The 27,323-nt window shown below is 43.4% G+C and overlaps 1 protein-coding gene across 1 annotated transcript; it reads right to left on the reverse strand.

Annotated features, from left to right (window-relative positions):
* LOC143258928 (peripherin-2) lies at positions 1 to 26,138 on the reverse strand. Its single transcript, XM_076519480.1, has 6 exons — positions 25,867 to 26,138; positions 21,818 to 21,951; positions 16,878 to 17,034; positions 11,684 to 11,912; positions 4,765 to 4,914; positions 1 to 69 (listed from the first exon to the last, which is right to left on the reverse strand). The coding sequence occupies exons 1-6, from the start codon at positions 26,136 to 26,138 to the stop codon at positions 1 to 3; spliced, it is 1,011 nt and encodes a 336-aa protein (XP_076375595.1).
* Between the last annotated feature and the right edge of the window lie 1,185 nt (positions 26,139 to 27,323).

The following is a 27,323-nucleotide window of genomic DNA, read 5'->3' on the forward strand; positions in this document are numbered from 1 at the left end:
TTATTCCGTGTCGGTGGAATAAACAAGCGGCCTCAGGTCGATCATCGAGTCCCCCTGCCCGCTGTTCTTCTGCAAAAGTTTTCGAAACGGTATCAATGGCGGGGATCTTTCCTCCGGGGAGTCGGTTGCCAGCGTATAAATACGCGGCGGACACTTTGAATACGGAAGAGAACCTTGCGTTTTTATCCAAGATTAAATTCTTATCGACGCCGGATGCGGTGCGCCGAGTTCGAAACTGGAAACTATTTTCTGGCAATTCTTGTTTCAATATACGGGAGACAATGCTTCGTATTTTGTGTGTCAGAGGTCAAGTGAAAATCGATTAGGAAACTTCGTGGGATTGGTAACTCATTGTTTAAAAATATATCAATAATAATTGTAAGCGTTTCGCAAATGGAGTTTTAAGTGAATCTTCAAAAGTGCAACAATGATCTTGCGCTAGTTGTTCGAGTAAATATTAACCCGAGAAAGATAACCTACGTCGCAGAGGCGCCTGCGAAGACTGTTGATTTTTGTTAATTTTTCATAGAGGTCTAGTGATTTAAGTTTAAAATTACTTAAAATATAAAAAAATATAATATAAATGCATTTTATTTTTACAATAATGCCAAACCTTTAAAATGACTAGATTAACTTAAATAAATATCCATTGTTAGTATAAAATTGACGCCTTAGAAAAGCATGCGCCTCTGAAGCGTATTTTTACGTACGTTGTATCTTTTACGTACGTTGTCATATGGTTATCTTTCTAGGGTTAATTCGAAATCTCTGTCGATATAATGTAAAATAATATTATTGTTCCGGCCGAATCGCGGACCGCGGGTTAACGCACGTTAGACATTCGGTGTACGCCGTCTCGCCGTTTTTGTCGAATAAACGGCGGGGCGGCAAGACAACAACACGATCAACGTGCGTCGGCCCGGCCGTCTAACGCTCGCCTCGGCCGTATGTATACGCGGCGTGTTTTGCCTTAGAAGGCAATGACCCGGCCTTCGACACCTGACGATGCTTCTCCTTGAACATCGGCCAGGTGTCTATATATACTGCCGCACATTTCGATAACCGTTACAATGCAATACAGCAATACAATTAGGATTGTCAAGATTTCGGTCGTTAACGTCACGAGTTTAATTCTGCGCCCTTGCGCCCATCCGGAGCCGTGCTTCACCTTTATACGCTGAACGGAGCCGTGCTCCAACAATTGTAACTATTAACAATTCTTTTGCGCCGTGTGCAACACGTTTTATACAAGTTTACGTGGACTGTGGAGTCCAAAATAAATCAGCAAGCGACACGACGTCGGACTATATCGTACTCGTCTCCTTACGACCTCCGGCAATTATTTTGTGCCGTGCGCAATAATTATATTATATTATAATACAAAAAATATTATTATATATATTATATATATTATATTATATTATAATATAGAAAACATTATTATATATATTATATTACATTACATTATATTATAATATAAAAAATATTATATTGTATATATATTATATTATATTATATTATATTATATTATATTATATTATAATTATATTATATTATATTATATTATATTATATTATATTATATTATATTATATTATATTATATTATATTATATTATATTATATTATATTATATTATATTATATTATATTATATTATATTATATTATATTATATTATATTATATTATATTATATTATATTATATTATATTATATTATATTATATTATATTATATTATATTATATTATTATATTATATTATATTATATTATATTATATTATATTATATTAATTTATTATATTATATTATATTATATTATATTATATTATATTATATTATATTATATTATATTATATTATATTATATTATTTATATTATATTATATTATTATATTATATTATATTATTATATTATATTATATTATATTATATTATATTATATTATATTATATTATATTATATTATATTATATTATATTATTATATTATATTATATTATATTACATTATATTATATTATATTATATAATATTATTAAGTCCCTGAATATATTAATAATACGTTCTTCCAGAATGGACACCCAAGTGAATTCTTAAAAGTGCAGCAATTCGTGAAAGAAAATAAATAACCCATTATTCTATCCTAAAAAACATCGACTAATCAAAGTGCGTCGAGATCTCGAAACGGTTTGTAGCAATATGCATTGAACAATAATCAGCATAAATACGTGCAGTCTAGCCGAGTATCAGAATTTCTCCGAGTGCAGGATATTCGCTGGTGGCTTAATAAGAAACGAGATTCGAGGTTATGAAAATAAATTCAGCAAACGCGCAGGTCATTGCAGCGAAAGTTTTTCAACTTTTCTTCATCGCGTCCCTTAATAAAAGCTGCACGAATCGTGACTCTCTCTCTCTCTCTCTCTCTCTCTCCCTCCCTCTCTCTCTCATTTTCTCTCTCTCTTTTTCTCTGTCTTTCTTCTTTTCTCTCCTCGGTTTTCTTGCCCGTTTTATTCTAACTGGAAGAAATTAGAGCGTTCAACAAATAAACCCACCGCCGGTGCTCGAGCGAAGTGTTATTCCGCGAGCGGCGCGGAACTTCATTCTGCAAATATTTCTCGCGAAGTTAGGAACTTGCTGGCAGCTTCCCTTCAACTCTTTTCGCCTGCAAGAGTTCCCCGGCTACACATGTACAGCTTGAAAATTAGCGAGTCGGGAGCGGAAGGCAGGAGAATGCGACTACGCCTGCAGACGCGAACTCCGCTCAACTACAATTGCCAGAGAAATGTTTATATCTATTGCATAATTGGCGCGTTTTTACATCGAGGCATCATCCACCGTGCTCTAACTCGGCCCCTATCTCTCCCTCATTGTACTTTCGTACGTGCCAACAAATCTGATTCGCCGTGGAATGATTTTCCGCCACGTTTGGGACGTTCGAAATATTTCGTGATAATTTGTGCAGAGACTGTTCCGTTTCTAGACGTCACGTATAACGTTATAAATACATTATTTCTCATTATATGATTCTCGAGTGAAGAATTCTTGGGAGCGAGGGCCTTCAATAAATTAAAGACCCTCGCTTCACGGATTTTTATTTCTTGGCGATCTTTAACGAAGATCGCTCGGGCGAAGTTTCTTATTTGCCGAGGATTTATTCACAATTTAGCCAGACTATTATTTTCTAATAATTCATTAAGGGCATTCTGTATATACTTGGATGGAATTTATGAAGGACTCGCCGGGAGAGCACTGAGTCTTAATTATATTCCCGAAGAATGTTATCCATTAAACATTCCTCGGGAACGTGTAATATTTTTAACGACGATCTTTTCGGTGTATCTTCGAGATATTAAGAATTTAGGAAATATATAGACCAGCGAAGGTATTGTAAATTAAAGTTATACGAAGGATTGTTGCATTTTTGAAATCCATTTTGAGTGTCCATTTGAGTATGAAACATTCACAAGTGGAAAATCGAGCGGATAAAAATCGTCGCCACCGTGGACCTCTGACTAAATCCTATCCTATACAAGATTAAATCTCCAGTTCTCGTCGAAACGAACTATAAAAAATCGCGATATTCGATCGAAGCTTGCTAAATAACATCGCGAAGGTTCAAATCAATTGATGGTATTGTTCTACTTGAAAAAAATACGTTCTTTTCTAAAAATTCTGATCGAATGGAACTACAAAAATTCATAGCGTTCGATCGGAAATGATTTTCGGAAGCGATTTTTCTCGGAAATGCCAAATTTCGGGGAACAGCGAATTTCCCTGTGCTAGTCCTGCGCCTATGTAATTTATTGTGATGCGACGACGCGAATTCCCGGAAGGCGACACAAAATGGTTAGTATCTGAATTGCCTTCGAATCGCGGCATATAACCTTCGAATTTCCTTCGAATTGCCTTCGAATCGTGTCACGTGCCCCCTGAATTGCCTTCGAATCACGGAATGTGGCCTCCGAATTTCCTTCGAATCGTGGCATGTGGCCTTCGAATTGCCTTCGAATCGTGTCACGTGGCCTCCGAATTTCCTTCGAATCGTGGCATGTGGCCTTCGAATTGCCTTCGAATCGTGTCACGTGGCCTCCGAATTGCCCCCGAATCGTGTCAAAAAATTATAAATAAAAGAGACTAAAAGTTTCCATAAAAACGAGCCACGAGGCCCGAAAAATCGCGACTTAGTATCCTCGCATCTGCCGGCTTCAATTCCAACACCTCCGAACACTTCCGTGAGAAATGACCGTGAACCGAACGACTGCACGAAGTTTCGAATTAACCCTCGTATGGCGAACCATTTCCACACTCTATTTTTCTCACACGAGCCGAAAGCACCCGTGCGTTTACACTCCGTCTCTCGCTGGTTGCGGCAGTGGGGCAGCTAGTAAGAGGAGGGACGTAAACACACAGGTGCTTTTTTCTCGCCGGAAGAACGATACTATCGACGACGTTTACGACAATTCCGAGCTTTATTCGACAATGTCTCGAAACATGTTTCCGCGAGACATTTCTTGCAGGCGTTATCAGCCACTCCGCTCTTCCCGATGCAACGTATTTCATTCGATAGCCGAGAATTCGGCAAGAAATACTCCTCGATATCGAATACTATATCGAACACTCCGAGAACTACTCTGATATCGAAATCATTGATATCGAAAATCGCCCCGATTTGTTGACAACGTCGTTCGATTTGCAGTAGCAAAAGTGGACCGATACATTTCGGCAACGGGGAAAACGGTAGAAAAATCGGCGCGATCCGTACGACTAACCCGATCGATCTGGCACAGATTAGGTCCATCGTCGCATCCAAAATCGAGCCGGCCGTAGAGCCATCCTGGGGCGGCCCGGTACCGTTCGCCGAGTGCAACTGCATTTCTTGCGGCAGTAAAGTCGAGCCTCGACAACACGGTCACGACGACCTGGAAACGTTCCGGCCGTTATCTCATACGTGACGCCACGTACACAGAGGATCGCGCGAATAACGCCCCGGCGCCGCCACGGCAAAGGTGGGGGGCGAGAGTTACCCCCTGTTCCCACCCCGAGCCTGCACCCGCCGCCCGCCTACGTTGCAATTTTTTTCTAGCGCCTCGCGTACCCACTCGTAAAACACTGTTTTTCGTTTTTACGACGCGACTCTCGGCGAGAGACCCCCTCTCCCTCTCTCTCGCTCTCGCTCTCTCCTGCTCCCTCCGCGAAACACCGCTGAAGGAACTCCTCGTTTCGAGAGGCTTTCCGGCTCTCCATATTCCGGTTTTACGCGGACACTTCCGTCGCTGCAGCACCGGCGGGTCTCGTTTTCCCGAAAAAAACGGCGGCCCCCGGCCGACCGGCCGGCAGATTTGTCCCGCGATTATTGTTTAGCCACCGGAAATCGGATCGATCCCCGGCACACGGTCATTATTCGAAGCAGCCGGGCTTCAAACGGCGCGCGACTCGCGTTACAACGACGCCGAACGGCACGCAGCAGTTATTACCACGCGTTTGCCGAACGTGCTTTGTCAGGTTTGCCGATCGTTAACGAGTCTGCCAATTATTCGACCCTCCCGACACGCCGGGGATCGGACTTCTACAGGGGTCGCAACGGGATGACCTTGAACGAACCGATTACGCCGGCGGTTTGGTGCCCGGCACCCTTTGATGTTGATTTTTGTACGCTCAGGTTCTCGATGGACTGCCGGCGTTCTCGCGGAACGGCAATTTTCTGCGTTAATTGCGAGACAGCGGCCACTTAACCGGTCAGTTGTGCTCCGCGAGTATACTCGTCACGAAGGAGCGGCAGTGTCTTGTGTCGCGACGAGTATACTCGTCGTGCGTACAAAGTACTAACATTCCAATCGATCTAAATGTAATAAATAACTGAGCCGTTTATTTTGAAAGTGGCATAAGTCACTTTGTTTTTAATATATAGTATAATTATATATTTAATTATTATAGTATAATAATTTAATATATAGTATAATTATATATTTAATTATTATAGTATAATAATTTAATATATAGTATAATTATATATTTAATTATTATAGTATAATAATTTAATATATAGTATAATTATATATTTAATTATTATAGTATAATAATTTAATATATAGTATAATAGTATATTTAAGGGTTTGCGTTTTAACACGTTTAAAAATATGGATGCTAACTTTCGTGAAGATTTACTTGTATTTGTTATCTCAGGATACTGATATTTTTCTCAATATAAATAATTTCGTATAAACATTAAAAAATCACCACTTTTCATCACGGTAAAGTGACTTATGCCACTTTCTAAATAAACGGCTCAACTAAATTTTATGCTAATTAAATCGATTGGCTGTTTGAATTGTAGTTTTAACGAAAATAAAAACGTATTCTCAAATTTCAAGATGGTGTAGGCAATCATTTTAAAGCAGACTTTGGAATTTATATTTGTTCCGATATGTTCTTTTCGTTAGGAAATTCTGTTTTTCTTCTGCTTCTTTCGTTCCTTCTACTTATTCTATTCATGATACAGTAAATTCGCCCTAATCGAAACTAAGATTTTACACAAAAATAGACAATTTGTGAAGAGAGAGAAGATACGATTATATTATATTATTTATTTTTATAGTTACCGATTGTGAACAATTATAGAAACGGGCCGCAAGTCTCGAATAATCGTGTCTCCTCCTTCCAAATTTTAGACCATTTTTTAGTAGAATCTGAACGTCAATTAGGGAGAATTTACTGTACTCTGTCTTATTCCCCACGTTGTTCGATTTTTCTGTATTTTCCGGCTCCAGTGGAAATAAATCGTCGTCCGCGTTAATTTTCGCAACGTCATACTCCGCGCCGTATCGTTCGTCGATATTCAAAAACGATTTCGCCGAATCAGAATATCCTGGATAAAATATAATACCATTATGAACAGCATCGAACCATTTTCATATATTTTTAATAACGCTGTCCGGCCCGTCGGAACACGAGAATTTCGGATCTCGTCGCGAGCACAGGGCTCGCTGCAATATTTTCTATACGGGTGAAAGGGAATGCGTGTCAAACGAAATTAATTCTTGAACCCTACGATCGATGCGAACGAAATTTCGCGTGATCACCGGAAGCGCAGTCTTCTAATTGATTGAACTAATCAAATCAACTCCTCGCGATATCCTTGAAATGTCATCGGCGCCAGGTTTTGTTTAAATGGTTTCCACGAGGCAATGATCGGCTGAGAATTTAATTAAACGAATACCATAGAATTCAACTCTTAATATTCCAGGCTGCACGCCGCGTAGACACCGGAAATTCATTTCGAAATGACCGATACTATTCCGTTCGATTTTGCGCGCCGAAAGATTTCGGTCCGATCCGTGAAAGGAACAATCCACCGCGGCTTTTCAATAACAATCCCGTGGAAAGTTATATACCGGGTGGTCCGCCAAGGTCTGTCGTCTAAATTGCTCGAGAACCGTTGCTTCGTAGAGAAATATTTCGAACGAAAAGGTTGCGGCGCGTGCACGCCGATGGAATTACAGTAATGTCTCCCTAATTGACGCTCAGATTGTCCACAAAAATGGACAATTTTGGAAAAGGAGATACGATTGTTCGAGCCTTGTGGCTCGCTTTTTATGGTTATCGATTGTCAACGACTATAGAAACAAGTTGCAAGGCTTGAATAATCGTATCTCTTCTTCCCAAATTGTCCATTTTCGTGCACAATCCGAGCGTCAGTAAGGGAGACATTACTATACAGTAATGTCTCTCTAATTGACGCTCAGATGGACACAAAAATGCATAATTGTGGAAAAGAAGATACGATTGTTCGAGTCTTGTGGCTCGTTTTTTATGGTCATCGATTATCAACGCCTATAGAAACAAGTTGCAAGGCTTGAATAATCGTATCTCTTCTTCCCAAATTGTCCATTTTCGTGCACAATCCGAGCGTCAGTAAGGGAGACATTACTATACAGTAATGTCTCTCTAATTGACGCTCAGATGGACACAAAAATGCATAATTGTGGAAAAGAAGATACGATTGTTCGAGTCTTGTGGCTCGTTTTTTATGGTCATCGATTATCAACGCCTATAAAAACGAGTTGCAAGGCTTGAATAATCGTATCTCTTCTTCCCAAATTGTCCATTTTCGTGCACAATCCGAGCGTCAGTAAGGGAGACATTACTATACAGTAATGTCTCTCTAATTGACGCTCAGATGGACACAAAAATGCATAATTGTGGAAAAGAAGATACGATTGTTCGAGTCTTGTGGCTCGTTTTTTATGGTCATCGATTATCAACGCCTATAAAAACGAGTTGCAAGGCTTGAATAATCGTATCCCTCTCTTCCCAAATTGTCCATTTTCGTGCACAATCCGAGCGTCAGTAAGAGAGACATTGCTGTAATTCTTTTTTACGCTTTCGGAGCTTCGAATTCGGAATTTCGATCAGTCTGGAAAATGAAAAAATACTTCGACCGATGCGAAAATCGAAGGTCCAACGTCGTAAAATGTTCGAAAGCCGAACGAACGCGTACAAGTATTTATAATGTAATTCTGAGAGCTCCCCCCGCGGATTCTCGAATAAATAATGGTAACGGGCAGTGCTCGGATCGGGCCGGGCACCGATAGGCAGGGATTATCAGATTCATTCGGCATTATTGATTGCCCCGACACGATGATACCGTGCGTCATCGGAACTGCGAAACGCGCGTAATATTTTAAGGCGAACCGCTCGCTTTTCGCGCCGAATCCCGCCGCCCCTGCCGACTGCGATTCAATAATTCACATTTAACTTCCCTGAACGGGGTCGATTGGTAAATTATGTATCGGCAGATAAACTGCTCGAAGAGTAAATTACCACGCTATTGGAGCTCCGCGACAATCGTTCGTCAAAGAACATACTTCGCTTTCTTTCTTCGTTAAATGATACAGGCGAACGTTCTTAATTTTCTTTGAGAATAAAGACACGCATCGAGAGACACAACTTGCTTCGTTTCTAGAATCTGTTCCCGGAGGAATATTTTCACTTTCGAGAACTCTAATTTACGCTGGAAGAATTTGCATTTTCAATTCGTGCATTCTAATTGCAAATAAAAAATTTTAATGTATCGGAAAATCGGGAAATCGAGAAATGTCGATCGCTGGCGCGGGGAAGAATCGCTGAAAAGCGACGGCTAAATTCAGGCCGATTCTAATCGTTCAAGTTTAATATATATATAATCTCGTCTTAAAGATCGAAGAATCTACTTTAAGATAGAATTAATTAGATCGCAAAACATTCGCGGAAGCGTTTCGAAGAACTGAGAACTCGGTAGCCCTCGCGCGGACGAAAGAAGACTGTTTCTCAATGGGAAACTTCGAGTCAATTTAAAGTTGTCCTCCCGCGGGAGTTTTTAAACGCGACTTAGCTGAAATTAAAGCTGGAAGCGTCCGCTTTAAGATGGGGTAGATTAGATTCGAGAAGAATCACGAAATTATTTCGGAAAATCGAAAATTCCCAACCCGCGATTCGGATAAAAATGTCGCGATTTTAATGAATTACATCGAACGGAGTTAAAGTTTCGCTCCCGTGGGAGCTTTTCAATATCGCGGTGCTTAAATCGAAGCTTGAACCGTCTGCTTTAAGATAGATTAACCGCGGTTAAAAAATATTCACGGACAGATTTCGATGAATCGAAAAACCCCGACCGCTGGCGCCGGGAAACCGATGAAAAAATAAGGGATGAATTTAAATCGATTTTACAATGTGTTCCCGTGGGATTTTTTGCACTTTCGTGGACTCGAATTAAAGCTGTTGGAATACACTTTATGATAGGGTAATTCCCGTTTGGCGGATCATTCGACGATCGCGTCGAGAAATTTGTTGCCGAAGGAAAAGCAGGAGAAAATCGAGGAGTAAAAATTCGAGGAGCGAATGGTCGCGCGTTCCACGCCGCGATTAGGAAATATTTTCTTTGCCTAATGAAGCTCGTGTAGCGCTGTAACCGAGATAGATTCGAAAATAGGTTGGACAAGAAAGTAACTATCCGAGCGCAGGGAAGCTCGCGTGCCCGGGGCTCGTTTCGCCCCTCCAATTTAATTCCGTTTCCACCATTCTTCGGCCGGGGCACTCGGTGCCTTGATATCATTAAGCCGGCAAATAGTCGCGGTTAATTAAACCTATCCGCCGGCAAGTTTTTCCTTCGTCAAACGATCCATTAATCCGGTTAAATTCGAATCTCGACGTCCCCGGTCGGCGGCCGAGCCCCGAATACACGAAAGATCGTTCTTACGATCGCGCCGCACCGTGAACGATGACGATCCGTAACATCGTTTGCCATTTTTATCTGGAATACACAAAACCGTACAGGACACGATAAAACGAAGGGGCGGCTCGTAAACGAATTTTATTCGGCCCGCAATATCGTCGGCTTTTAATCGAACAAATAAATTTCCAGTTAATTTCGGTTTCGCGGAATTTATCTGCGAACACACAGTAGTGTATAAACATTTACGATCCATTGTAAAGAACGAAAATATCAACGATAAACTACGGATGAAAATATCGACTGTTGCCGACAGCTTCTGCTGCGCCACGTTCCGGAATGTAATTTTTCTGAAGTTCCGCCTACATTTTGCCGAACGATTGCGATTTTGTCGATAATGTTTCTCGATCGTCTTAGAATACAGCCGTTATGTCAGAATAATTTAAAAAATTTTAAGTTCCGCTCGAGGATCGCGTGGAGACAATACACGCGAACATCTGTTAAATTGATTAATTGTAAGAAATTTATAAAGCAAAAGCTTTGCGTGTCATAATTTGATTAGAGCTGTTTCAACGTTGATCTGAGAATATCGCAATTTTTTTCAGATTGAATTTCGAGCAATTAATAAGGAGAGTAATTTAGTTCTCTGTAGCGGTTCGTAAAAATGTTGAAAGTCGGATTCGAGTGACTCGGTTTTGGTACGTATAACGTCTGCTTTGGTGCACCGAGCAATGGATAACTCACCGATTTGCTGACGACAAAATATCAAAACGCAGGCCGACGGTGGCACGATCAAAACCCACCGGCAACCAGCGTTGTTCGACCCTCCGTTTTCGACGGTGCCACCCCATCAATTCATGTTTCTTGTCGTCGAACCAATCTCCCTCTCCTCTACTCTCTCTTACTCGCTCGCTTGCTCTCTCTCTCTCTCTTACTCGCTCTCTTGCTCTCTCTCCCTTTCTTTCTTTCTCTCTCTCTCTCTCTTAGTTTCTCTCTATCTCTACTCTTTTCTCTCTCTCTTTCTCTCACTCTTAACCTCTCTCTCTCTCTCTCTCTTCCCTTCTCACTCTCTCTCTCTCTCTTACTCTCTCCGTCTCTCCCCTTTCTCACTCTATTACTCTCTGCCTCTCTTACTCTCTCTCTATTACTCTCACCCTCTCTTACTCTCTCTTTTGCTCTCTCTCTCTCTCTCTCTATTACTCTCTCCCTCTCTTACTCTCTCTTTTGCTGTCTCTCTCTCTATTATTCTCTCCCTCTCTTACTCTCTCTTTTGCTGTCTCTCTCTCTATTACTCTCTCCCTCTCTTACTCTCTCTTTTGCTCCCTCTCTCTCTCTCTATCTATCTATCTCTCTATCTCTCCGTGTCTCTATTTCTATCTCTATGGCCCCCGCCGACCCCCCTCTCGCGAGCCACGAATTCCGAGTCGAATGATTGATTCGGCCGATTGTTTGCCGAGCGTTCCGCGTTATTATTGATTTACCTGCAACACAAACAGAAACACGATCAACGGCACCGCGGAATAGAGGGTTCCGTTTAGCACGGTCTTCATGACGATCAGGCAGCCCTGAGCGTTCAGGCTCTCGTAAGTGGAATTCTGTTCAGGATTTGGCAGCTGGAGAGGATCGTGATAGCAGGGGCCCTTTACGTCCGATCGACAGCAACTCCACGGCACCACCGGCGGCGTCACGCGGCCGTCCAACTCCGCGTACCTGAAACAGGATTCCTACGTGTCTCATCCCGCGATCACGTTTCCACGAGCGTGCCCTCCGACCCTCGCAAACCGGCAAACCACGGACTTGTCCCAAAGAATCGCGACAATGGAAACAACCGGGAAACTTCGCTCGCAGTTTACCGCCGAGACACGGCTTTGGCCGACTGCAGATTTTTACTCGGTTAGCCGCCATATTTTCGCGTACCACGACGACGACAACAACTGCAATGCTATTTTTGTCGGGTCTAGTCCTCTTCAGATTTTCGTTACACTGCGGTGTTTCTTTGTTTTCGAACTGGAGCCACGTGTTTTTCCTCTTTGGTGCGATTGGCGCGATTATTTACGAGGAAGAATTTTATTTAAAAAGAAAGAAATATATATATTTTAAAATAAGATTCTTATTCTATAAATATTCTATTATTATAATACAGGATGTCCCAAAAATGTCTCGCGATCCGATAGTAAGAGATTCCTGAGGTCATTTGAAGCAACTTTTTCCTTAGCGAAAATGCAATCCGCGGCTTCGTTTACGAGTTATTAACGAAAAACAGTGACTAATCAGAGGCGAGATCATTTGGCGCGAGACGACCGAGCCAATGAGTGGAACTGGGCCCCGTGCACTCGTTGGCTGGGCCGCCGCGCGTCAGCCGAGCTCCCCTCTTATTGGTCCAGTGTTTTTCGTGAATAACTCGTAAACGAAGCCTCGGAGAAAATTTTCGCAAAGGAAAAAGTTGCTTCAAATGACCTCAGGAACCTTACATTTCCAGATTGCGAGACATTTTCAGGACACCCTGCGTAATTATTATATATATTATTATATATCTTATTATATAAATATTCTTGTTCTATACAATTCAAATTCTAATTAATAATATTTTAAATAATTCTTCTTTAAAGTGGAGCTTCAAACTGTTCCACTGGAAGACAAAAGGGCCGGAATTTTCGCAGCAGTCGGATCCATATGCATTTCGATGAAACCTAACGTGAAGGTAAAGTTCTTTGTGCAATCTAATGCTACGATCGCTTATCGAAGATTCAATGAAGCCGCGCTGCGATAATTTCGCCGATCAATTTTGGCCGATAACGTCTCTCCAAGAAAATAGGCGTTTCGTTGCACGGTGCGGTTGCCACGGTTTTATGAGCGAGGAAAGGGCGGATCGATGGCCGAGCGTTTAATCACCCGAGAGGCAGCGAGCGTATCGGACGCGGGAACAGCGCTGCGGCCACGAGAGACGACCGCGCGTCCCTTTTCACCGAAAACGGGGAACTTCGAGCCACCGTTGAGAAAGCACCCGGCAGCTGCCGGTGGGACACGCGACACGGCTCGCAGCTCATTCCAGACTTCGCGGACATGTTCGCGGACAAGTTCGAATTAGCAAGTTCAACAACTTGCGGAATGCCGATCGGCGGTGGCTCGTCTCCCGGTCGCGTTTCGAACCGCGGAACCGTGCCGTGCCGTGCCGAAATCCGAGCGCGAACTTCCGGGTTACGGAAGTAATCTCGCGTTTTTGCCCGAAACAGACACATTGAAACCCAGCGGGGTCCCCCTTTCATTCGGAATAGAAGAAACTTTCGAGGGAAAATAACGTTCGATGAACGAATGATTAATTGCAAACACATTTCTCTTGAACATTTCTCCTAATTCTCCTTCGGTGGTGTTTTCAGCGACTCGGAATTTTCTCTAAACAAATTCGAACGTCGTACTTTGGTCACTGTAACTTGACAGGTATCGTTAAAAAATACCTGAATTTAAATAAACTCGCTTTGCTTTAATTTCTTTAGGTATCGATTCCTGGGGTTATTTGAAGTAACTTTCTCCTCTGCGAAAATGCAATCCGTGGCTTCGTTCACGAGATATTAACGGAAAACAGTGACCAATGCGAGACGAGATCAGTTTGCGCGTGACGACCGAGCCAATCAGTGGAACAGGGCTTGGACCGCTCGTTGGCTTGACCCGCCCCGCGCCAGTCGTGCTCGCCTCTCATTGGCCAGTGTTTTTCGCTGATAACTCGCAAACGAAGCGTCGGATTGAATTTTCGCTAAGGAAAAAGTTGCTTCAAATGAGCTCAAGAACCCGCCATTTCCGGATTGCGAGACATTTTCGCATACAGTAAAAATCTTCTAGAGATTATACGTTTATATTTGACGGCTTGTTTTCTTACGCATCGCGGAAGAAACGAAGGGACGAACTCGATTTTCACCGGGGAATCGTGACGGATCTCGGACGTTCGAGGCCGCCCGTTAGAATATAATATCTGTTGACTTTACAGGCTCGATGGCAGCGATTGACACTCCGGTATGGCCGCGGTGTCGAGGAGGAGGCGACCGGGGGATCGATCGCAGGCCGACGTATAATTCTGCAATTAACATAACGAGAAATCGATAACCCACTGCTCTACCTGCGATTACCAGCCGCGACACAAAGGCTTCTGTTCAGAACGCGCTATTAACCCTTTATTATTGAACGTATTACCGCGGGGCCCCGGAGAGGGCGGCGCGCATACGGGCGTAGGCGAGAGGGGCCATAATGCGCGCGTACATCAGTATCCAGAAACCTAACTATTAGCCAATTACCGGGCAACTAGAGCGAGCAACCCGGCCCGCGATCGAAAACTAAACAGGTTTATTGTAAACGATGCTATCGCGCCTATCCGGGGTGGTTTGCTGCGAATAAAAATATATACAGGTGCGGGCGCAGGTTCGGGGCTCGTCGAACGGGTTTCGATTAAAATTCGGCCCCGAGGTATCGGCGTCCATTAGCGCGTTGATTGCCGGCATGTTATTCCGGAAAAATTGCCAATGAAACCGCGCAACCGCCCGCGCCTTCTGTACGCACCCTTCCCCTCCACCCTTTCGTAATAAGCAAAAAGTTCGAAATTAACGTTCCCGACGACGTTCACTTGCCAACGTTATCGAACTTTCGGAAGTTTAATCAAATTTCTGCTCTGCTTATGAGGTGTACAAAGCGGCGACCTAATATTTTCGCTACGGTTCGTTGCTTGCTCCTAAGGTAATCACGGGTTCTCCGCGCTCTCAATTAAGGCCCGCGTCGAGCAGTTGTGCCGCCGCGACCTTGTTGCACGCCATTCTTTCACTCCGGCGTGCTCTGCCCCGGGATCTATCTCGAAACTCGGTTCGAAACTCGGTTCGAAACTCGGTTACTTCGATTGACCTCGGGATGACCCGCATTTCCGAATCACGAGACATTTTTCGGACACCCAGTAATTTTTATTTTGCATAAGAGACGCACACGGTACAAATTACAAGAATTTCGCCGATCGATTCTTCGATATTTCATTCTTGGAAAGGAACCAACGAAATTCCACGTCGCTTTCCGATAAAAGCGATCGCTGTAAAAATAGCCCGAGGAAAAACGCTCCGCTCTAAAACTCCTCTCAAAACTCTATCGACGTTTAAACAATTAACCCGCGAAACAACTCTGCGTCGAAACATTATACCAGCCCGCTTCTACGTACGAGGCTGCGCAGCTCCGATAAACCACGAAGCGAGGTGGATGCTAAAAAGCCTCTAGCCGTGCTAAAAAAAAATTTATCAACCCCTACAGGCTACTTAGGAAGCGAGAGAGGGTTGAAAAAGGGTCGAAGAATACAGCGGGTAACATATCACTGCCCCCGTTATCGTTTCCCAGGTACGAGGCAAATGGGGAGCGCTTCCAGGTGGGCGTAGCCGAGGGGTGGCTCGCGAGTAAATGCGAGCAACCCCCTTCGGGGTCCTGGGCCGGAAGCCGAGGCCCGGCCCGGCCCAGGCCGGCTCGAGCCGGCCACGTGGAAGCAATCCAGGACGAGCACTCCGCCTGCAGCGTTTTAAATCCTTTTCCACCGCGGGGAAGGCGTGGAATGTCGGACGGGAGTGAATTCCTATGGGGAAGAGAAACGGGAACGCCGCTGTCTCGTTTCGGCCTCCTTTTCCCAGAGGTTCCTTTCGGGAGTTCTAAGGAGAAGCGATCCGGAGCAGGGTATTTTAACGCTTTCGGAAAACCGTGCTCGGGCTGCTTCTGAGACCCAGCGACCCCGACCATCCCCTCCCCTCGCCCCGCTCCTCCTCTCTGCATCGTATCCCGCGCCCTCGGCCGCGGTCGCTGACGCGTGAAAATTTCGTATCCGGCGAGTGTGTAGTTGTAATTAAAATCCCGGCATACTTTCCGCCCTCCCATTAAAGTTCCTGGGAAATTCGTTCCGAGCCGGACGGTCCCGCGAGATATTGTAATTATTATCGTAGGCTGCAAACACGGTGGCCGCGACCGTTGTAATTTTCATTTAATAATTCCCGGCAAGTGAAAAACTGCCTTCGGAATTTCGCCGCGTCTAAACTATTTGTTTAGAGCTTCTTCGATTTTTTTTTTAGAGTTCTGATCGTTAGACTGTAAATTACAAATGATCTGGAAACATTAATAAATCTATTCGATCGTTTTCTGTGCGTTTATGGGACTCGCAACGACGACCTTAAAATGAAAAATGTGAGACGAAATGAACGACAGTAAATTCTCCCGAATTGTCCTTCAGTTTGTGAACCAAAGCGGACAATTTGGGAAGAGGAGATACGATTATTCGAGCCTCGTTTTTGTTGGCAATCGGCGACTATAAAAAATTCGAGCTCGAATAATCGCATCTCCTCTCCCCAAATTGTCCATCGAGGACAATCGGAGAGGTACGAATGCGGGACAATTGTAGAGAATTTACTGTACCGCGTCGATTAGAGTGCACGATAGTCGAAGCGAATATTTCCATCGTAAGTTCGCTAATTGTTTGGACGCGCGTATTTCGGATACATCGATAATTGTGTCGTGATAAGACGGTCGCCGATTGGGCAGAGTCGTGGGAATCAAGCGGAACGATAATGGCCGGCAAGAACGGGCGCGATATATAGATTTTATGATGTGAATTGTCGATGCCGGCACCGATACCGAGCCCCGATTGTCCCCGAATAATTAACTGATAATTACCTCAAGATATCCGGGGAATCTAGCACAAGAAGCTCCCTCCGAAGCCAGTACGTCTTGTGCCAATCGTCGGATGAATCTATTCCGCAGCACCGCATGTGCACCTGCAGACTGTCTATCCTGCGTTTCCACGTCACGTCCGTGAAGTACCTCTTCATGCCTGTTGACAGAATGGCGGCCGCCATTTCCGGAATAATTATTTCGATGCTCGGCTCCCGGGAAAATTTCGTTCCCCCCGGCCGATCGCGACGGGAATTCAATCAAAATTTTCGAAAGTGCTTCGGGCGCCGGTCATCGTTAAATCGCGTTTAAACAATTCTTTTCACGATCGGCTACATAATTAGAACAATCTTCCTCGTTTCAAGTATTTTTCTTCTCGAACGAAATCGTTATTTATTTTTGTTTTGTTAGCACTTTCTACGAGCATTTATTCGATTTATTCGAGGTACGATCGATTATCGCGAAAACGCAACAATATCGCGATTTTAATCGAACAGTGGTTATTATAGTCGACGGGAAATAGTTTGCCGTTGGTAATTGATTTATTACAGTGCAATTAATTGATACAGAACCGAACGGCATTTTGATTGAATTGTCTACCGCGTGCGTTTAATGACTATGTAATATTAGCTATGGAAATCGCTATTATATCTACTACGATGGAAAAAGTGCGCGTTATTGAATCATGCCTGAACATGTCGCAAAACGTTTGCTAATTCTGGGTTCTATAATTCTCCGGTGTAATCGTTTCTAACTTGCATGATTTTTCAAACGCGTTTCGTTAGGAAATTCTTCGAACAAAAACACCTGATTACAAATCGACAAATTCTCTTCGGCAGAGAAGACGAACGAGCAACCAATAAACCGGAGACTTTCTCTACCGCTGTATAAAAAAATACCGCGCCACAAAATTAACTCGTACGTTTCGCAATAATTTTCAATTCCGAGCACCCTAATCTCTCTTCCGCCTCGAGTGATTCGAAGGTGCGAGATCTCTAAACGATAGCTCGTTAAGATCGCGATCGAAGTCGATCGTTCCTTCCGACACCGGAAGTCTGTCCGAAGTAGAAATTATGTTTCCTTTCGCAGGGTTTGCGCGTCGTCGAAGTTTGACAAGCGTTCCGAAGCGATGGAGCTCGAGTTCTCGATGCTATCTGCGACTAATTACGCGATGAAGAGTCGCGTACGTGCGCGATTGCGGGAGCGAGACGAGCCTGCTCTGTACGTCGCAGGGCACGGAAGGGAGCTTTAGGGTCGAAGTTCTTCGACGCGACGGAATCCTAAGCGCGGCGGAACGTTGCCGAGAGAATAGAGAGTGCCGATTACAGAGTGCCGAGTCTCCTCGAGATTTACGCCGGCAGACTGCGTCGAAAACCACCTGCCGAGCTGCAGGCGCATTCTGCGACGCATCCGACTGCATTCGCGAGACATTGAACGCTGTCGACTATTACCGGTTACGTTCCGATCCGCGACAATGTTTGAACACGAGTCGAAGATATACAGGGTGTCCCAAAAATGTCTCGCAAGCCGGAAATGGCGGGTTCCTCGGATCATTTGAAGCAGCTTCTTCCTTTACAGAAATGTTCTCCGAGACACCGTTGACGAGTTATTAACGAAAAACAGCGACCAATAAGAATCGAGGCGGCCCAGCCAACCAGCGCGCGAAACCCAGTTCCGCTCATTGGCTCGGTCGCCTCGCGTTAGCCGAGCTCGCCTCTCATTGGTCACCGTTCTTAGTTAATAACTCGTTAATGGTGCCTCGGAGAACATTTTTGTAAAGGAAACAGTTGCTTCGAATGACCTGAGGAAACCGCCACTTTCGGCTTGCGAGACATTTTTGGGACACCCTGTATATTGAAATTAATGGAGGCGAGGGAAAATTTTGCCGGCGGTCGAAAATGATTTTTCTTCGACGCGAATTATTCGCCATTTTGCAGAATGAAAATTACTTTCGTCGGAGCTGTTCTATTGGCTACAATTTCATTCGCAAGAAAACGTTGAAAACATTTCCACTCGAACTATTCAATTGATCTTGAAATCTTGTAAAATTGAAGACATTAACAGACCTCTACGAAATAGTTTCATTGACAAATGCTAGATGCTTTCTCAGTGTTCGAGTATTTATTAGAAACAGTTCTTTCGAGGATCGAAAAATATGTCTGCTGAATATTCGTTGGTGTAAAAATGTCGTCGACTTTGTAGATTGAGAATATTTTTAAATTTAATAGTCTGTCTAATCTGCTGTTCTAATTAAGATCGTTCCACTCGTGAAGAAACATTGTTCAGAAACCATATTTACGAGCCGCGAGTCTGCGCCGATAGAGTCTACAGAGAGCGTAGAAAAATTTGCTGAAAAACATTGAAGATAGTTTGCCGGAATATCGTAAAAATAACGGCGGCTGATATAAAATTGCGGCCAATTTGTTTACGGGGTCGTTCCTTTCACCGATTATCGATAGTGGAGCACATGGACACGTGTCGGCCCGGCGCGTACCTATAATTGGCATGGTCGATATTTAATTATTTCGACAGGCGGCTTTTTAATTAATTTGACGGCTCCGCGACTTCGACCACGGGAACGGGAAATTTCAATTTTCCGTCGGTCCCTTTCCGAGAGAGGCGCGCGACCCGGAATTTCGGTTTCCTGCGCTGATGAATTTCTGATGGGATATAAAATATCGGAAAGTCATACGTTAATGTGAAATATTCCGTGTGTATTACCGCAAGCGAGACCGCGGGCCCCGTCGGAAAATTTGATGGCGTTTCAACGGTGAATACCGTTCACGGTCGCGCGCCGGCCAGAAGATAAAGTGGCATTGCCGAACAATTGAGATTCATGCGATCGCACGCGGTGCCGATCTTCCATTTTTCTTGATGCCCTCGCCTCGTACGTTCGTTACCTTCTCGCCGGGCATTCTTCCACGCGAACCTTTTTAATTCCCTGTAAATATCGTCCGTAATCATTTTCTAAGTTTACTTAGTTTTACCGCAAACGAAATGCGAGATATCGCTTCCCAGGGAAATGAGACGATTTTTTAAAAATCTTTTAGATACTGTCTTATCGTCCTTTATAAGCGTTTCATAAATTCTTAACTTAACCAGTTAACTGTTTCCGACGAGTATACTCGTCATAACAGAAAATGTTGTCAGTTCTTTACGACGAGTATACTCGTGGAAAACAGCTAATTAATTAAGAAGGGTATGTACTTTGATATTCTCTATTAAATTATGTATTTTGTAAAAGCGTTGCGTTTAAACAAAATACGAAGACAGACAAACGTATACAGCATAATTACAGTAACTTGGATACTTTTCAAAGAGATTGCAACAGCTAATTGGTCAAATCGTTGATGTTTCTTTCGATCACAAATATATTACAGATTTTATATCGGATGTCAGACCAGCGACAGACCTATGCTACTTGCTCGAGCAGCAAACGTTGCCTGTCGTCGACCAACGACACTAACATCAATTCAATTCTGTCCCAGTATTATATCATTAGGACCAAAAATTTATCAAATTTGCGTCTTGCAAAATATTATTTAAAATATTATTGCTGTATTATTTTCTACGATGTTTAGTATCAGATTGCGGTTCGATCGATCAACAGAAATTAACGCGACAATTATTACATGTCACGCTTCCTTTTCTCCACAAATCGCAGTAAAAAAATATTAGAAATAATTTGCTCGAAATACCTGTGAAATATATATACGATCTCGTTTTTACAAAACTAGTTTGCACGAAGATCATTCCGTCGATAATCGCGAGCTTCGCGTCGAGCAGAACGCGCATTATTTTCATCGACGCACGAGAGGCCGGCGGATTTGAATGATTAATAGAGAGAGAGCGAGAGCGAGAGCGAGAGAGAGATGGTTTGGATTCGTAGGCAATAATCATGGCGCAAAATCTTCTGGATACACGGTATGGCGGAGGCGTGTTCGTGAAGCGTTAACGTCATGCACGGGAACGCACCGATCGTCTCTACGGCAGACAGATGGTGAAAACGGCACGCCGCGAAGTAGTGTCCCGGCATAATATGCAAATCGGCGGTCGAAGCCGACACCCGGTACGTCCCGTGGAAATTACTGATGGAAATCTCGTTTAGTGTCTACCTACTTAATGAATAGATACGGCACGACTGGATTCTCTTCGAAATTCGAAACGTTTGCTCTCGCGATAAACTCCGCTCTGACGGTCCCGCGTACCGCATCGCTGATAGCTAAATGCGGCCTGATGATCTCTCTCGATGATTACGATGCTCCGCGCCGCTATTTCTATTACCGATCTCCGGTAAAAAAAAAAGAACATTCACGGGTCCGATCGAGGTTAATTACGGCCCGTCTCTGCTAATAATCTGTTCCGTCGGACTACAGAGATATAAACGAGCCGACGGATAATTGACGCGATCATCGAGCGTTTCCAATTTATTCTGCGTTCACCGAACTTCTTCAGTTCAGCGAATCGATCCAATCACGTTTTCCTCAGTTTCAAGCTGTCGATCAGTTTTAGCTGCGTTCTTTTTTTGACGAGTACACGAAGATGTGGCAGTATTTATACTCGTCGCTCGTACAAATTCAATTGTAATTTCAGCGAATACGAAAGCGTGTTCTCCAATTTCAAGATGTTTGGAATATTTCGAGGCCGGGAATGAAACAAGCAAATAGAACATATGAACAATTATATGAACAATTCACGCGATATCGTGAACGTTCGTTCGACTGCTAATTCGACGCTTCACGGTTTTCGAAAAATTAATCCCTTTGTTACTGGCACGGAACGAACAAGTACGCGCAACGGGAGAAAATCAGTTAAAAATATGTTCAAACGATTGTTTCGTGGTTAAATTAAATTTTCCGTCAAACGGTGAGAGAGTAAGCATTACGAAATAAACGAAGAGGCGATTACGCATTACTTATTCGGTGAACGCGAATCGAACTTACCTTCGAGAAGATTCTCTCGCGCTTGAAGCACTAACTGTTCCGCAGTCGAGAAACAAATACCGGCTATAAAGCACCCCACCAGGGCCACCAACAATCCCAGGAGTGTCCAAACAAATAACCTCAGGTTCCAGGATCTGAAAAAAGAAGCGCCGTCGGTCGTATGTACAGTCGTTTTCGCGTGGCACTGTCAAACAGAACGTCGGGATTCTCTGGATTTCGCCGAGCAACGTAAACGTTTGTTTGAAACAATTCTAAACATATTTACGGAATTTTAGAACTTGCCTGCAGAGATTTTTTAAAAACGTTCCACCACAAACGCCGACGGAATATTCTCTATTTTGCGGCGCGCGGTGTTTTAATATCAAAGAGTTAAATAAAATTAGCACCTCGATGAAATTAAGCCGCCGGTCGTCGAGTTAAATTTTCATCTCGCGCAGATTTTCTTTTTTAAAACATTCTACCGCTATTAATAGGACGATGCTCGTTTCGTCCGGCGCGGTCTATTAATTTCATTTTCACCGTGAAATATATTTCTTACACCCGTCGCGATTCTGATAAAACGATCCGCCGCCGCCGCCGCCGCTGAAAATTCGCGCGTCGAACCTCCGTTGTCTCGGCTTCCGGTAGAAAGTAAAAGGTCGCTCGATCGTTAACACCGGTTCATTTCGACCCTCCGCGCGGCTAATTTAAAACCCGCCGAGACTAATTCCGCCGCCCTTCCAATTTTCCCGGAGGCCGTATATCGAGCTACGGCGGCCGGGAGGGGGCGCGAAAATCTCTGGCCGCGAACGAAACCGCAAAGATACGTTAACGAGGCACGGCTAATTAAAACAAATGAACCGCCGCCGCTGCGGAATTACTTGAAAATTCTGACAAATCGATCGGCCATCGGCGACCGGTCCGTTTTTCCAATCCGCGGCCGTCGTCGTTCACGACCATCGAAATTAAGAAAAACACCGTTCCCGTCGACCTTTTCCCCTCCCTCCCCCTCCCCCGCGCCTTTCATCCCGCATTTCCCGCACTATTTGTTTCCCGTTCTCGTCGCTCGAGCATTCCAATTCCTCGATTTCTCTCCAGCAGAAAACTCCCCCACAGTTTCACCATCGGCTGATCATTCTTCCGGCTATCTCTTTATGATTTCTAACAACATTTCGTCGTCGTGTTTTCATTCCGATTTTCCCGAACATTCTGCATCGTTTTCCCCGGAATTTCTCCCCTCGATTCTCTTAACTTCTCCTTTCGTTTTTTTCCCGACAATTCATTCGTATTTTCACGGGATTCGCTGACAGATACGTTCGGAGAATTGATAAATAAAATAATAAATTACACAAAGCGTGCTCGATTACATTTTCGCGATAAATGTTTGATAGATCGAGTGTTAAATTAACCTCTTAGGCACGACACGCCACTATAATGGCTCAGTTTAGTAGCTCACTCGGTCACCGTTTGAATTAAATAATCGTCTTCATATGCATTGTTTCACACTTATTTTGTCTTCACATCGATTTACAACAGTGTTAACAATATACAGACGGTTATATTTACAGTATCAGACTCAGTACTACAGTACATATCAGATTCTGCCGTCCAGGAAAATAGCCTCGCGCAGAATTCAGCCGTACCTAAATGGTTAAGGTTCGAATAGAAAACTATTCGAACAAGTATTAAGTCGTTCGGAAAGTTGTTTCGTTCTTTCGCGAGAACATGAAAGACGATTTTTTAATGTGTTACGAGTAAAAGCAAACTCCTTTCGACATTTTTCTGGTAGCTTTGTAATCTTCTTGTTTTACATTTGGAAAAATACTGAATCAAGTGTTTTTTTAACACCCTTACAAAATGAAATTTTCATGAAAAACGAAGCAACGTTCCGAACGACCCAATAGAATAATTCATGACGAAGAAGCGAACTATTCGAATGAAATGCTCGACGAAAAGGAATTTATTTGGAAAGATTATTTTCCGATAAACGTTTATTCGAAAGATAATATCGAACCGATGTCCAGTTCTTCGGCGACATTCCACTCGCTCGCGGATTTTGCAGCGATCATTACGCAGCCGATTCTTCGCGGTCTTCTCGGAATGGTATCTTCCGGCGGAGGGGGGAGGGCTCGCGTAAATTCGCGGGTGGCCCGATACTGTACCGGCCAATTAATTGGATTCACGGGTGCCCGGCTGCCCCTAATGAATGCTTTCGAGGCCGGTGAATTTCACTTGGCCGCCGGGCCGGGCGGTTTCCCGGCCGAGAAATCTGTTCGGCCTCTCCGCTCGCATTAACCGATTTACGCGGCGAGTCGCGGGCCCCGATCCGGCTGATTCGCAATTTACCAGGCATTCTGCGACGAAATTTTGCGTAAACGCGCCCCGGCCCCCCATCCCACCGTCCTTTGTCCGCGGGCCATTCGCGCCACTTTAATTGCGCCCATTCGACGAACAACTGCGACCGGACGATCTTGCCAGCCGGAAGCGCGCTATAATCGTGCCGCGATAATTGCCCGTTTAATTTAGCGATGGAGCACGCACGCACGCCGCGTCGATCGAATTTCAAGAAATTCCCGAAAGATCGACGCGAGCCGTCACCTGTTACAACGACGTCAATTTAAGAGCGATGGGTGAGAGTGTTTTTGAAAAGTGTCTCGAGAGCGACAGTAATTTCATTCGTGCTTCAATCAATTATCTCGATTAGAATTATTCGAATAAACGAATCGAACAATTTATGACGAATAATGATCAATCGTTGTTCGAATAATATACTCGATTGAAAAGAGTACATTCGGACGATTATCTCGGACAAATGTTTACTCGAAATATTACTAAATATATACTTAACGTTTCAAAATATATACCAAACATTACCGTATAGATATTTCCTAATTATTTACTGCAGTAGCGAAAGAGAATGATTTTTCGATTCGTTCAGGAACGTTGCCAATCTTCCTTTTTTTTTTGTTTTTTTGCAACACCGATCGCGTCCATTAAGCCGCGTATTTTTCGGCAAAATAATCGAATGTTTACGATTTCAATTGAATGGATCGAAGCTCGAACGGTCGGAGAGGGAGAAGTTATGTCGAATTGTGCATGGCGATTTGTGCGTGCTGTAATTTGCGAAGATTTAAATAAAAAAAAAAAGAACGAAAAAAAACAGAAAAATGGTTACGTATTATCGGGTTTCCGATCGATTCGAAAATAAACGGTGTATTAAATTTCGTTAATGGATTTCATTTCACGCTGTTTTGCAGAAACGGCATTCTTGTCGGGTCGCCGGCGTTTGAGTCGGGCACATCGCTGTTATCTTCCAACGGAAGCTTCCCGGTTGATTAAAAATCGAAAATCGAGGCCCGCGCGCGTAATGGACGCGTTATTCTTCCAGCGCCTAGATTCCCGGTGCTCGAAACGTGAACTTTTTAATATTTTTAATAAAAGCACCGCGAGGATCTCCTCGCCGGGTTTTGGTAGTCGCTGCATTTATTTCCGCATTGCATCGCGGATTTTTTAATTACTCTCCTCGGCTCGTGTTTCGCGAGAATTTACCAAACAACATCGGCAAAGGGAATGGTAAAATTATTAACGAGCAAACAAAGACCATCGTGTAATTCCCCCACTGATTCTCAACCGGCTAACCTATCAACAGAGTACACACGAGTAATTATAATCGGGAGACCGCAAAATAAAGATTGCCTACACTGATTGCAACACGCGGAAGCCTACATAGTCAGTTACAGTAAATTCTTCCTAATTGATGCTCGGATTGCACGCAAAAATGGACAATTTGGGAAGAGTAGATACGATTTTTCTATACAATCCGAGCGTCAGTTAGGGAGAATTTATTGCAATTCCGTTTCTAATTAATCTCGACAAGTTGAAAACAATGCCACCAGCTCGTACATTCCGTCATCTAATTATCAAGCACAATAATTCACCGAATCTCGGATCGGCTTGTTCCGAATCATCGTTTTTGCTCCGCGTTTCGCAAAAAACCGCTACCTAAAATGGCTAAAAATCGTGCGTCGAAGGTCCGTAAAGAATTTCCCGGAGGTTGCTGGGCCACTCACCCCTCGGCATAGTGAAAATAATTGTAGCACAGCTTCAGTCCTATCAGGTTATGGACGATGACGTACGAACCGTAGATCGTCAAGGTCTTCGACACCAAATCGAACAGATTCCTGTCTTCGAACCCTAATTGTCCGACGACGGAGTTCATGGCGGCCACGCTCGTGGCAAATAGAACGAGGCCGACGAGGCCGTTCGCCAAGATGGCGACGATCACGAAACGATGAAGACGTTTCCTCTCGCGCCACGTGAACCTGACGGTCCCGATCGCCATCTTCAATCTCCGCGCTGCGGTGCTCTTTTGTTCTCGCGGGATCGCGTTACGGACGGTGTCGGACCAGCGAAACCGCCGCCGTCATCCTGGATCCGTCATCTTCACGGCCAATTAGTTCGTTCGGCGTCGCCTGATTCGTTTAGAATTCTGCCGCGCGTCAGGGGCGGTTTGTCCCCGGCTAAGGATCCGGAATTTCCCCATTCCCGCGGCGGAAACTGTCCCGGCCGAGGTATTTCTACGGCATCCAAGGAGCCCAGGGTACTCTGCCTCACGGTCTCTACAGGGTGGCTTCGTTTTATGCCGCTTGCGTCGGTATTTCTCGCTGGTTTCGAGGTAACGTCCGTTCCTTTGTGTCGGTACGTTTGTCGACGGATTTCGGTTCCCTTTGGTGTCGGATGATCGGGAGCGGTGACATTTCCGGGAAGGGTAAAGGGATTTTAAGATGATCTATTTCGTTAGTTCGAGTCCTCGTCTCGGGTTTTAGGGGATCCCATTCAAATTATTTGAAATTGTATTCGAATGAATTCTTCTAATTCGAATAAAATTGTATTCGAATGAAAATGTATTCGAATGAATTCCAATTCGAATAAAATTGTATTCGAATGAATTCCAATTCGAATAAAATTGTATTCGAATGAATTCTAATTCGAATAAAATAGTATTCGAATGAAATTGTATTCGAATGAATTCCAATTCGAATAAAATTGTATTCGAATGAATTCTAATTCGAATAAAATAGTATTCGAATGAAAATGTATTCGAATGAATTCCAATTCGAATAAAATTGTATTCGAATGAATTCTAATTCGAATAAAATTGTATTCGAATGAATTCTAATTCGAATAAAATAGTATTCGAATGAAATTGTATTCGAATGAATTCCAATTCGAATAAAATTGTATTCGAATGAATTCTAATTCGAATAAAATTGTATTCGAATGAAATTGTATACGAATTAACTCTAATTCGAATAAAATAGTATCCGAATGAATTCTAATTCGAATAAAATAGTATTCGAATGAATTCTAATTCGAATAAAATTGTATTCGAATGAATTCTAATTCGAATAAAATTGTATTCGAACGAAATTGTATTCGGATACTTATTTCTGAATGCTTATTCAAACGCGAATAGTATTTAAAGATGTCGACAGGCAAAATTGTCGACTGTTGAACACATTTCTGG

The sequence above is a fragment of the Megalopta genalis genome, chromosome 3 (genome assembly GCF_051020955.1).
Source record: "Megalopta genalis isolate 19385.01 chromosome 3, iyMegGena1_principal, whole genome shotgun sequence".
NCBI classification, from domain to species: Eukaryota; Metazoa; Arthropoda; class Insecta; order Hymenoptera; family Halictidae; genus Megalopta; species Megalopta genalis.

Excerpts from the sequence above, each read along its gene's own strand:
- LOC143258928 (XM_076519480.1), bottom strand. The coding sequence starts at position 26,138 with ATGGCGATCGGGACCGTCAGGTTCACGTGGCGCGAGAGGAAACGTCTT. Across the intron at positions 21,952-25,866 it reads TATTTTCACTATGCCGAGGG|ATCCTGGAACCTGAGGTTAT; the intron begins GTGAGTGGCCCA and ends TTCTTTTTTCAG. Across the intron at positions 17,035-21,817 it reads GCGAGAGAATCTTCTCGAAG|GCATGAAGAGGTACTTCACG; the intron begins GTAAGTTCGATT and ends TTCTGTCAACAG.